Raw genomic sequence first — 13,791 nt, forward strand, 5'->3', positions numbered from 1 at the left:
ACCGTAACACTTCCTAAAAATGAAAAAAAACTTGGTAGAAGGAAACCCAAGAACCCAACAATCAAATGAAAGAATAGACCGACACTAGGGATGGACCACATAAGGGGCAAAAAAACATAAATGAATAGTTTTGTTTTGTTTTAGTAACTAAATTTTTATTTGTTTAAAAATCAAATGTTTACTTTTTGTTTTATTTTGGTACCCTGCCACTAAAAATCTAACTGCATTCTATATGGGTAAATTATATCATTCATCATTCAACTATGGTCTCACTCTTATTTTGGTCACTAAAGTTCAAATTTTTTTCATAACTATCAAATTGCTCCTATTTTAATCACTCTAATTAATTTTGATACTAATTTTTGTGAAATGATATTTTTTATTATTTTATTAATATATAATTAAAATAAAAAAATTATATTTGAAAATTTAGAGTGATTAAATTATGAGCAATTTGAAAGCTAAGTAATTAAATTAAAAAAATAAACTTTAGTGACCAAAATAGGATTGAGAAGATATATGAGTGATAAATGATGTAATTTTCCCATAAAAAAGTTTCCACGTACAACTCACCTATTAAGTTTTTAACGACGAGGTACTAAAATGAAACAAAAAGTAAACGTTAGATATAATTTTGAAACAAATGAAATTTTAGATATTAAAATAAAATAAAACTAATAGTTTAGGTATTAAATTTAAGTTTACCCATGAATTATTCAAAGGACATACATGGGGATAGGACATACGAGTACAATTTTATAGATTTTGTACTGTATCCGCTTCAATTGGGGTAGGGATAGGTATAAGTTTAGTGGATGTAAAAAGTCATACCCGCCGTGAGTAGTGGTAGGTGATGAGTTTGAGAGCTTACCCGCATCGCATCCGCCCGACCACTAACTACTCACCATATAAATTTTGAAACATTATGAATTTAGATATAATTTTAGATATTATTCTGTAAATTTTAAGATTTTATAGGACATAACTTTTTATTTAACATAATGTTAGGGTATAAACATTTTTAGAATTGAAGATCGTTGTTTCTCTTATCTTAAATTGACGAGTATTGACGGGTATGAATGGTACATACGAGATATGAGATAGGTAGTGTGTATCCAGTTGAGTAGTGGAGGTGAGGATAAATTTAATAATGTATAAGTGTGGGTAGATAAAAATTTAAAATTTTTACTCATCATAAATAGTAGGAGATAAGAAATATAAAAATATTAGATAGATATAAAAATAGGAAAAGAATATCTACGGAAAGAATATCTACAGCTGCTCCACCCGTTTATCATTCCTAGACATACAAAGATTTTTCTTTTCATCAATAACTGCGAAAGGAAAGGTCCCAACTCCCAACTCCCAAAGGTGGGATCATCAACCCAGATATCGTCAACGTGATCGTCTATCACCAAGAACAAAATTAAACTTAAATTTTTTTTACATACATACGGTAAATTATTTGTATATTGATGAGTATATTATCATAATATATGAGTTACATGTAAATTTAGGATAAATATAAAGTTTTATTGTATATAATTATATAAAACATCAGTTATACACAAATTAAAAATTTTCAATTAGATAAAATGTATAAGAATTATTAGTTAACTAAAATTACTATTGATTATAACTGATACATATTCCTTTGAACAAAATCAAAGCAAAACCGAGTGTGAGACGATCAAAAACAAAAACCAAGAGTGAGTTTTGCCGCGAGCAACTATAACTTAAAACACAGATTCAAGAGATTTTGTTTTGTTTTTGTAGGTTTTCAGTATGATTTTGTTCCGAAAAATGTATAGCCAACAAAATTACAGCTACAATATCCGACAAACTTTTTTTAATTGAAACATAATTAACTCAAGGAACGCCGCCAGTCAACAGCCGCGATGAAAGAACAGTAATCGCCGCGGTGAAGAAGATAATAATAACAAAAACAGAAAAATTAGTTAGAAGAGGTACTAAATTGATGTAATTTTGAAGTGTTAATTTTTTTTTTTTTTGAAATCAGGATCAAATTGTAGAAATGTATAAAAGTCGATAATTAAAATTTTATTGTGTAAATTTTATTAATTATTATATCATATTTCGTTAATTTTTTAAAAGAAATAGATCAACTTCTTATCTTTTAAATTAGATTATTACTTTTATAATTGAAAAATTCAACAAAAACTACCTTATAATTAAGGGATTATTTATGTATTTTATCTTTAATAATATTAAATGCTATTATATTAAAATAAAATATTAATAAAAATATTTTACCTTATAATTAAAGGACTATTTGTATATATATTTAGGTATGGACAAAAGATTTTATGTTAGGTGTGGACAAACTTAAACTTATAAAATTTCAGGGGACAAAAATATTTTTTCAATAGAAAATATATAAAAAAATATAAAATATATGATAATTTTAAATTTTTAAGGGTGATCGGTTCCACCTATTCCTACCTAGGTCCATCCCTGTATAAATTAGAATTGTATGAATTTATGATTAAATGTTTGTATTGATACGAAAAATTTATTATATTTCATAGTTATATTTGGTACGTTTATAAAAAAAATGGTGAAGTATATGAATTATAAAAGTTATCATATGTATTGTGTTGGGTAATTTATCGATACATTCATAACCTTTGTGGGATAATCTATTAAATTTGTTCTCTCAATCTTAATATTTTTGTTAATATTGCATATAGATTCGAATATAGACATAAAGATTATTGATAGCTGTTAATTTTTTTTTGATAGAAAGATGAAACATACATTTAAGCGAATGTTTTGATTTTAATTTTCTTCACGTCTCTTAAATTTTCATGTTGGAATTGTTTTGCATTCGTTGTACTTTACCCTTCTATTTAGCAATAACCTAAATAAATGTATTCACTAAATAAATTTTAATAACTATATTTACAATAAATTCAATTTAATTACAAATTAGAATTTAAGTCTATGTGTACATTTTGACAAATCATTAAGTATTTTGATCATACTCCATATTTAGGTGTTTTTCTCGAAAAATCACCGGTGATCGGTATATTTACCGATCTAACACTGGTAAGATTATATTTTCCGGTCTAACACCCGTAGCAGTAAAACGCGCTCCTGAACCGCGCTATATGTTGATTTGGCTCCACGTGGGGTATAGCGCGCCCCCTTCTCCTAAAAATAAATAATTACAAAAATTAATTCTTAATCTAATAATCATGCATTAAATAATTAACTAATTATTACTAATAATTTAAATTAAATTAAAACGTTAAAATGTTATCGTATCAGCAAAGTGTCGAGATATTTAATTCTTAATCTAATAATCATACATTAAATAAATCAACTAATTATTACTAATAATTTAAATTAAATTAAAACGTTAAAATGTTACTGTATCAGCAAAGTGTAGGAATATATGATTTTCATCCGAGTGAAGTAGACTGCCTTCCATTATATATATGCAAAAGAATTATATTAGTAAAATATTAAATAAATTAAAATACTTAAATAAATTAAATACATAATAGTAAAAATATTATAAAATATACCTTAAAAAGAGAGAGTATTTGAGAGAAATTTAGAGAATTTGAGAGAATTTGGTGTGATAAAAGTGATTGAGGATGATGGTATTTATAGGGAAGATTGGGATGTGGAGGGGCGGGTATTTAGGGGTATAGCGCGCCCCCTGCACCGCGCTATACCCCACGTGTTAGATATCTAGGTATAGCGCGGATCAGGGGCGCGCTATACTCACGTGACGCCAAATCAGCGTATATCGCGGGACAGGGGGTGCGCTTTACTGCTACGGGTGTTAGATCGATAAATATAATTTGATCGGTGTTAAATCGGTAAATATACCGATCACCGGTGATTTATTGGGAAAAACGTCCCATATTTATGGAAAAACAAACTTGATCAGTAAGAATCTGTATTTCATAACATTTTTATTTAAATAAACTTAATCAAAAATAATTTTTAACCATTATAATTATAATAAAATCTGATTCCATTGTGGATTAAAATTTGAATTCATATGTAATATTTTGGTAAACATTAAATATTATTTATGTTTACCTATTTTGATAAGTGTTAGAAATTAAGTTAATAAAATAAAACTAAAACATTTTAATAGTATTATTTATTTTAAGATAATATATGTTTAAAAAACTTTTAAATATTCAATAATGGGAAGAGTCTACAGCGCATAATTGATTTCGAATTTATTCTTTAGTTTTAGTTAACAATAATATTAATATTTTAATTTATTCATTAATTATTAACTTGATACTAATAAAGTTGAAAATTAAAACTCAATTGTAAAAATAAAGTAAAAATTATAAAAGATTTAAAACCTAGAAGTCTAAAATCTAAACATGGGAAAGTGTGCGTGTTTGTATGCAATTTGACCATTTAAATTAAAACGGTGATAGTGTAATTTAGCTATGTCTATTAAAACAGAAATATACGTTTGTCTGAAATATAATTGAGAGAAACTATAGGGGTTTTCCATGTAATTTAATCATTCAAAATTAAAAACAAATAATGGAGTTGGAATGTAATTTTACCTTTCAAAAATAAAACAAACCTAATAATCCAATCGTGCAAACCGCAAATGGAAGAGACGACCGCTGCAAATGAAAGAGACGACCGCTGCAAATGAAAGAGACGATCGGTTAAGCGAGAGATGAACTTACACGCGAAGGCGGTTGGAGACGAACCAGAAATTTCTGTCGTGTTAGTTGCCGGCGGTTAGACACGGATGGACGGCAGTCGGGGTAAACACAAACGAAAACTGGAAACGCGATTAGGATATTTTTGTAAAGCTGCAAAACGGGGACTGTATTCTCCAAACTGGCCAACTGCTTGCCTTCTAATGGTGCTGCGCGACGGCGACAATGAACGGCGACGCTGGATTTGTAGTAGACTGTTCTGCGGCGAATTAAAGTCTACTGGTGATTATTAGTGATTACCATTATTAACTTAAATAATTTAAAAATCTTAATTTTAAACAATTTAAATCATTAAAATTAATTATTATTTTTAATAAATCTTTATACTTTTTAATATTTATATAATAAGGATAAATTTACTTTCATTATGTTTTGATATGTCGTTTTATTGATACGTTACTATATGCGATATACACCGTAAAATTTTTTAGTAATAAATGTTTAAATATCACTGTAGATATTATACTTAAAAAATAATAATTATTATCTTTTTAATTATTAAGATAACATATTAATTTGACAACTAACAGCTCAGCGCAACACCTTTCCTTGCTTGAGATGATTATTAAATCCCCTCACATTCCAAAAATATACTAACATGATAAAATAGAAGAGGAAGAAGCGCCACCTCTATCCTTTATCTTTTTAACTTTTTCAACATGTTTTTTCTTCTTTAGCTTCACATATTGAATTATCTTTGCCACTCCAAGAGAATCACCTCTCTGCTTTCTACTAGAATTCTCAGTAGGCAATCCCATCAAACTTTCAGGATCAACAGAGTTTAGTATCTCAAATTTATTTTTCGATCCTCCCATAGTAGTTTTACCACCCTCTTTAGATGGTCTGCCTCTCCCTCTCTTAAGTGGGGGATTACTTCCATACTCAGGATTTAATGTGATAACTCCCTCATGACCAGCCTGTTTGGTCTCTTGCACAATCTCCTCACCAGAGCAAGCCTTATCCCTACCAGTGCAAGTCGCTGCATTAGAATCTCATTAGAATCTATCACTGCACAAGAGTTTGTATCAATAGAAATATTTCCACCAGTAATATTTCCAGTGCTCAGCACATATTTTACAGCCTCACCACTACTAACAGAAACATCCTGATTAACCTCCTGTACAGAACCTTTAACCCTCCATATTTGTTCAACCTTTTTCTCCTGAGGACAATACTTCCCTAAATGTCCAAATCGACCACAATCAACTCAAGAAATATGTATCCAAGGTACAATAACCTTAATCCAAACCACTGATCCATCACACAAAAGCACATCAACATGGTCCGGGATCTTTGAACCATCAGAAATCTCAATATAAGAGTAAAAGAGGGTAAATCAGGGGAAATTTTAAAATAAGAGGTTTAGTGATTGGGATTTTTGTTGCAATTACAACCATGCTGTAAATGGTTGTATTTGGGTCATTTGGCAAAAAGGTTTGAGTTGTATTGTTTGCTTTGTATTTGACCAAAGTGTTTCTATCAAGGGCACTTTTGATGGAAAATATGTTTGGATAACTGTGGTTTATGGTTCTAATGTGGGAGGTATTCGCAGGAAACTATGGAATCAACTGAGTTCTATGAAAAGTATGGTGATATTATGCCTTGTTTGATAGGAGGGGACTTCAATGTCATTTTAAAAGCTGAGGAAAGTTCGGTTCCTGTTACTGCTGGAGCAAATGCTGATATTTCTGATTTTCAAAACTGTGTGGAGGAGTTGGGGCTTTTCGATCATCTTTTTACTGGTCCTCTATTTACTTGGTCGAACAAACTGCAAGAAACTTACCTGGCACGTAAATTGGACCGCGTACTTGTAAATTCGAAATGGATCGACACATTTCCTGACTCAGATGTTGAATTTCAAGCTCCAGGTGAAATGGATCATTGCCCTGCTTTAGTTTGGCTGCACAAAGAAGCTCCTGTAGTTAGACCTAAGCCATTTAAGTTCTTCATTTTTTGGGTGATGCATCCTAAATTTATGAATATAGTTGAGGAGTCTTGGCAGGCCCTGGCTGTAGGGAATCCAGCTCAGGTTATTTTTCAAAAACTTAAAAGGTTAAAGAGCTTAATAGGGTTCAATTTAATGACATTTTGGGTTAGGTAAAGAAAAAGAGAGAGTAACTGATAAAAATTCAGTTGACCAATTTGGATTCCGATATTGCTGGCAACAATATTAATGCTGAGTTGAAAGTTAAGTGGGAATTGGAAGTTCTTGAGAAGGTAGAATTGCTTTTCTATAAGCAAAAGGCAAAAGTGAACTGGATTAGAGATGGTGATCAATGAACTCAATTTTTCCACTCTATAGTGGCTAGCAAGAGGAAGAGTAGCACAATTCGGGTTCTCTATAATCAAAATGGAACTAGGCTTGATACTTTTGATGACATGTCTAACGAGGTGATTAAATTTTTTAAAAACCAATTAGGTGTGGCTGACTTGGATGTGAAGGGTTGTAATGTCAGAATGATTAAAGATCTTCTTGATTACTCCTTTCCTATGGGTGCTACATATGCTTTATGCATGGAAATCTCTGATGCTGAGATAAAGGAAGCCATATGGGAGCAAGGGAATGACAAATCCCCTGGGTCGGATGGCTATAATCCTTACTTTTTCGAAAGAGATTGGCCTATAGTGGGGGATGATTTTAAGGCTGCCATCAGGTACTGTTTTGATAACTCTTTTTTACTCAATTCTTTAAATGCAACGACTATAGTTCTTGCGCCAATGGTGCCTAACCCGAGTATGGTTAGGGATTTTAAACCTATTTCTTGCTGCTCTGTGATTTACAAGACTGTTACTAGAAATTTAGTTAGATGATTATCTGTTGTTTTTCCTGGTATGATCTCCATGAACCAGACTTCTTTTGTGAAAGGGAGGAGTATAGTAGATAATGCACTACTTGCTCAAGAGATTGTTAGAGGTTGCACTAGGAAAAATATATCCCCAAGATGTGCTCTAAAAATTGATTTACAAAAAGCATTTGACTCTCTAAACTGGGAGTTTGTAGGTTTTATCTTGCATGCTTTGGGACTGTCTGAGAAGTTCATTGGCTGGATTTGGGTATGTTTTACAAATCCCAGATATTCTATAGTGTTTAATGACAACCTAGTTGGTTATTTTAGGGGTGCTCGGGGTGTAAGGAAAGGTGATCCTCTCTTACCGTATATTTTTTCCTTGCTATGAATGTTCTGTCTAGTTTACTGAATGTGGCTTCTTCGAGGGGAATTTTTAAATTTCATCCTAAGTGTAAAAGGATTGGCATCACACATATTTGTTTGCTGATGATTTGCTTATTTTCTGCAAAGATTAAATTGATTCTATCATTGGAGTGCAAACTGTTTTAGATATTTTCTACTCCATGTCGGGTTTGAAATTAAATGCTAGCAAATGTGAGATATACATAGCTTGGGTCTCTGATGAACAGTGTGATGCTATTAAGGAGATTACTAGATTTAAATTGGGAAAACTCCCTGATATTTGGGTGTTCCTTTGGTAACTAGAAAACTTGCTGTGAAGGATTGCCAATGCCTCATTGATAAAATAAAGGCAAAGTTGGATTTATGGGCTAATAGACATCTTAGCTTTGCTGGTAGGCTGCAACTTGGTCGTGCTATTTTATTCAGCATAGAAAATTACTAGTGTAGACAACTTATTCTACCACAAGTGATAATTAGAAAGATTGAGCAGTTATGCTCTCGTTTTTTCTAGAAGGGGTCTGACTTGCCTGCAAAGGGTGCTCGGGTAAACTGTAGACAGGTTTGTTTAGTGAAATCTGAAGGGGGACTGGGTGTAAAAGATATAGGAGGATGGGAAAGAGCATGTATTGTGCAATTGATTAGAAACTTATTGGCTAATGAAGGTTCCCTCTGGGTGGCTTGGATTCGTACTTATGTGACTAGGAATGCTGAGTTTTGGCAGATGAGTATCCCTATTAATGCCAGTTGAAGCTTCAAAAGTATTTTGAAATTGAGGCCTGCTATTTGTCATCTATTTGCTGGTCCGAATAGAGACCTTAAAATGGGGCAGATTTGGAAGGATAGGCGCATTAAGGTTCCAAAGGTCCTATGGCATAATCTGGTTTGGTTTCCAAGGCGTATCCCAAAGCACAACATCATTGTGTGGATGACTATCTTAGATAGACTTCCTACTCGGGTAAGGCTTTTGAGCATGGTATTAAATGTAGAAAATGACAAGTGCATGCTTTGTGGTATCGAGGCTGAGATTAGAGACTATTTGTTCTTTGATTGTGGTTTTGCGAGGGAGTTGTGGGGTGCTATCCTTATTTTATGTGGTGTAAATCATAGAGTTAGCAATTGAGATAGGGAGTTGGCATGGGCTGTTCATTGCTTTAAAGGAAAGTCTCTCATTGTGAGAGTGTTTAGACTTGCTTGGACTGGTCATGTGTATGGCATTTGGAATGAGATAAATAACAGGTTGTTTGGAGGCAAAATACGGCTGAAAGGTTGGACTATCAGTAGAACTGATATGAGAAATGACTCCCTCTGTTTAAAATATGGTATCTCTTAAGTTGGGGTGAACTTGTACTATTGTTTTTGTGTTGTTTGTGTTGTTTGCACTCCAAGTGCTAATTTGTTGTTTTATATAGCAAGTTTCTTGTTTTCTTAGGTAATGAAAATAGAATTATCCAAAAAAAAAATTATTGAGATAATATTTGTCATGAATATTAATATTTAAAATGTTAAAAATTTAGGTGTAATTTTAGAAATTTCGATAAAACGTTATAAATTTTGGTTTATGGTAAATGTAGAAAATTAGTTGACCCTATTCTCATATGTAATAGGGTGAGGGGGAGGAAAAATAGTAAGCTGCCCCCAATGGGTTGAGAGCAATTTTATGGAAGACCTCCAACAGTCAGAATTATGAATTGTTCACCATAAGACTCGATCCCATAACTACAAAGTTAACTTTACCAACTTAACTGGACGGGTAAATGTAGACTTCGATAAAATAGGATTACGTGTATGATTTTGATTTGCAAAATCCTATCGGAGATTAACGGTGGATATTGATTGGAAAACATTTCCTTCAAGAGAATACTTCGACTACGCTAACTACGAGGTGTCTTGTCAAATCTCTCTCCGTTAGCTCTAATCCCAGATTCGGTTTAGCTCTCCAAATCTTCAGAAGGTAATTTCAAAACCTTAATTTTTCTAACTCTCAAATCGTTATTCGAATTTTTTGATGCCCAATATGCGATTCTTTTTTTTCCCGTTGTATTTTGTTGTGCGTGAAATTTTGCCAACGATTGTTACCATTCTGGGGAATTATCTGAAAGGAGAATTACAGGAGTTTGATTCGTTAGATTTCATTCATGTTATTATCTGATATCTCTGTTTGTGTATCAAAATCTGTAAGTTTTAGGGATTTTACTATTCTGTTAAAATTAGTGTTATTATTAGAGTTGTGTTGTCCTATTAGATTGGAATTCAAGTTGCAGAGACCATACTATTGGCTTTGGATGCTAAATTGAACAGTTTTTTAAATAACTGTTTGGATCATGAATTTCGTTAAAAATCAATTTGGAGTTTTAAATAAGTTTTCTCACTCATTTAAGTTTATTTGTTTAGATTTGAAAATAATTAAATTTGGAATGTAGTAATATTCTTTAGTTCCCGCGTCTCCATGCTTAAGAGGCTTATTTTAGTGGTATTTTTTTTGGTATTTTTTTAGTAGGCTTATTATCTATATGTGTTTCCTCCCCTGAAGGTATTGAAATGGCGGAAACAAAGACGTTGAGAAAACCTATTTTCACCCAGGTGGACCAACTTCGCCCGGGGACTAGTGGCCATACTCTTACTGTCAAGGTTGTCAATACAAAGATGGTACTGCAGAAGGGTCGTCCTGATGGTCCCCAAGTACGTCAAATGCGAATTGCAGAATCTTTGGTCGGAGACGAGACTGGAATGATCATCTTTACTGCAAGAAATGAACAAGGTTTATTGTTTGTGATCTTCTCCTTACTCGGTTTGGTCCCAATTGTAGTTTTGCTTGTGTTATTATTTGTGGTTGCACTTCTCATGCATTTTATATGTTTTGCACTTTCATATTTTCGTTTACTTATTTTATGTTTGATTGTATTTTCTCTTGGGAAATTTTGCTATCGCTCATTGCTTTCCGTATTATGGTCCTCTTTCTATTTTAGACAAGTAATGCAGCATTAGCTTCATGTGGTTAAAGAGCTGAAGTCATGGAAGAAATGATATGAAGATTTGGATCTCATAAAATTCCTTTAACACAGTATATCTGACAAGGATGTCTATTTAAGTGGCTAAGATTGTATTGGAATGCATTAAATGGTAGTTTTGGTTTTTGCTGTTACAGCTTATTAGCTTATTAGTGGTTATATTAATGTTGCTCGGATTTGGGTGTAAGTATCAGATAGGGTTATGTATTTCGAGGATCTTTAGAGCTTGTATCCTTTACTCGTGTATCAGACACGAATACTTCAAGAAAATTAACAATGGGAGCAACAAAGGTTCCAATAGCGTAGCTGGATATAAGTTTGCAAATTTTGAGGGTATGCACCTTCCAAATTTATTATGCATAAAATGATGATTCAATTGCTTTTCATTTGATCTTTTGTTCCCAGTACTTGTCGTCACATATCCAAGATGAGATTTTTGTCTGTTTACCATCCTTCACCTGTTTTAGGTCTGTTATTGCTATAGTTCCAGAGCTAGCTTGTTTACAGTTAAATATTAAGAAAGATTAGTGCACATATTTTTAAGAATGGAATAATTTCAGTTTGTTGTTGCTGAATGAAAGAGTGAAATATCTCTACAAGCATTTTCGTTTGGCTAAGCCTTCATGTTTAATTCTCTGTAGAGATTTCAGTGCCAAAATTCCATATTTATCTAATCAAATGTAAATGTTATATTGTGTCAATTATGATGTTAGACTTTATTAGATATATATTTTTGAGCTCATAGAAATTTCGTAAAAGTGTTCAAATTCTTTCAGCTGCCTACGGTTATGATGGAATTCAATAATCCTTTGCTTTCACAGAAATTTTATACATATGAAATCTCACCCAATAGAGATTAAAAATATGTTTTTGGCAATCATTTCAAGGTTTCTGTGCTATGATATTTTATTAATTATGCAGTGTCATCCGAAAGCGAAGGTGGTAGAACATGCTTTATTTTTTCAAAAATTATTGTGCTAATCAGAACTAACACCATCTTTTTATTTATTTTTATAGTGGACTTAATGAAAGAAGGTGCTACCCTAACGCTTCGCAACGCAAAAATTGACATGTTTAAAGGATCGATGAGGCTTGCAGTGGACAAATGGGGTCGTGTTGAGGTTGCTGAACCCGCTAGTTTTGCGGTGAAGGAAGATAACAACCTGTCACTGATTGAATATGAACTGGTCAATATTGTTGAAGAATGACCTCCATAGACCCACCTTGGGACGGTCTTTGCTTTGCTTTTTATATCCGTGACCCGAAGAATAAAATCTAATCCGGAAACATGGTACTCTGAGTCTAATCTTTCAGAGCTCGTGGAAGTTAAGTTTTAAAATCTACATTGAAGTTGCTTCTTGCCCATTGCATCAAATCCAGCAGAACCTTTTGGTTGGAAACTCCAAACAGATGGGGATGGCTGTAAACTTTTGAGGTACAAATTGGTAGCTTTCGGAACCTACTTTCATTTGTTACTTTTTCAACTGTGTTTTTGGCTTTTAGATTATACTAAAGAAGATTGTAATAAAAGTGCGTGCCTACACACGTCATACCAGACCCAATAGGTTGTGTAATGTGTATTTTATCATGTTAAAAATTGTGTTCCAAGTAAGTTTTCAGTATTTTATCATGTCCGTACGGTTGAAATATATAGACTATCTTTTTATACTGTAGTTAAATCCATAGTAGCAGGTGTATGGTTTTTTTTTGTTTTGGTGTTTAATTGATTTTAGTATATAATTTCAACTTTATCGGTATTTTTTTTAATATTTTTTCAGATGTATATATATTTATAGACTATTTGTACTTTATCTATTTATAAAAATATTTTTTTGTCCTCATAGTTCTAAGGCTTCGCCTTGATTAATTTAGATTGACCCGGATTGTACACATGATTTTAGTTGGTGAGTCTCTTAGTGGGGATTTTCTGCATACACAATGACTCGAATATGAGACTTTGTTTAAACGATATCAAGCTGTTTACCACTTGAATCAACCCTCGTTTGGTTTATAAAAATATTATTTTAATAACCAAATATAACGACATATAAGAATTATCAAAATCTATACTATAATATATCAATCCATCGATGTACAGGAATAAAAATGAAATTTTATAAAAATGACTGTTATAAAGCAAAATGACGAGTTTAAGGAAGATGTCCAAAACTAACTTAATATTGATCTATGAAATTTTTTTGGTCCATCACTTTCGTTTCTTTATGATTTGATATTAAAATCTATGAGTCGCATGGAAAGCAATCCATCTTGAACCTGAGCCAATTTGATTCTCATAGCTGAACCTATATTGATATTCCCCATGTCCTAACCCATACCCAGCCAACTATAATTTCAACATAATTTTTTTTAGCTATATATATATATAATTGAATGAATTCGGAAATAAATATCTAAAACTAAAAAGAAGAGTAGAAGATTGAAAGAGGGAACAATTGATAGAAGGAGCACTTGCAAACAAGAGTGATAAAAGAAACATTTCATAAAATTTGGTATGTCTTTTTCTTTCTTTATTCTGAGTTGAGTAAGTATTATATGATAAATTTATTTAATTTTTTATATTTTGTTTCATATTATTCTATTGAAGATTATTTATTTAATATGTTAAATTTTTTGCAGACCAAAGAGTGATCAAAATATTTTTTTTTTCAAATCAAATTGTTGAAAGAAACAATCAAGTAAGTGTGAAGAAATTTTATTTGATATATTTTACTATTTATTATTACATTAATATCATTTTTATAATATAGTTGCATTTCACGATTCATTGTTATGTTATGTTAATAATTTTTATAATATCATTTTATGATTTATTGTTATCTCGTTATAATTATAGTATAA

At 31.8% G+C, this 13,791-nt stretch overlaps 2 protein-coding genes across 2 annotated transcripts; both read left to right on the forward strand.

Annotated features, from left to right (window-relative positions):
• Positions 1-6,137: 6,137 nt before the first annotated feature.
• Positions 6,138-8,672, forward strand: LOC120138797. The gene is made up of 6 exons (XM_039154207.1): positions 6,138-6,167; positions 6,286-6,762; positions 6,867-7,002; positions 7,153-7,472; positions 7,584-7,787; positions 8,436-8,672. Exons 1-6 carry the CDS (start codon positions 6,138-6,140, stop codon positions 8,670-8,672), a joined length of 1,404 nt encoding a protein of 467 aa, XP_039010138.1.
• Positions 8,673-9,769: 1,097 nt separating this feature from the next.
• On the forward strand, positions 9,770-12,370 carry LOC120139129 (uncharacterized protein At4g28440-like). Its single transcript, XM_039154453.1, has 3 exons — positions 9,770-9,875; positions 10,455-10,682; positions 11,950-12,370. The coding sequence occupies exons 2-3, from the start codon at positions 10,463-10,465 to the stop codon at positions 12,138-12,140; spliced, it is 411 nt and encodes a 136-aa protein (XP_039010384.1). The 5' UTR covers positions 9,770-9,875; positions 10,455-10,462; the 3' UTR covers positions 12,141-12,370.
• Positions 12,371-13,791: the final 1,421 nt, after the last annotated feature.

The sequence above is a fragment of the Hibiscus syriacus genome, unplaced genomic scaffold, assembly GCF_006381635.1.
Source record: "Hibiscus syriacus cultivar Baekdansim isolate YM2019G1 unplaced genomic scaffold, ASM638163v2 tig00002237_pilon, whole genome shotgun sequence".
NCBI classification, from domain to species: Eukaryota; Viridiplantae; Streptophyta; class Magnoliopsida; order Malvales; family Malvaceae; genus Hibiscus; species Hibiscus syriacus.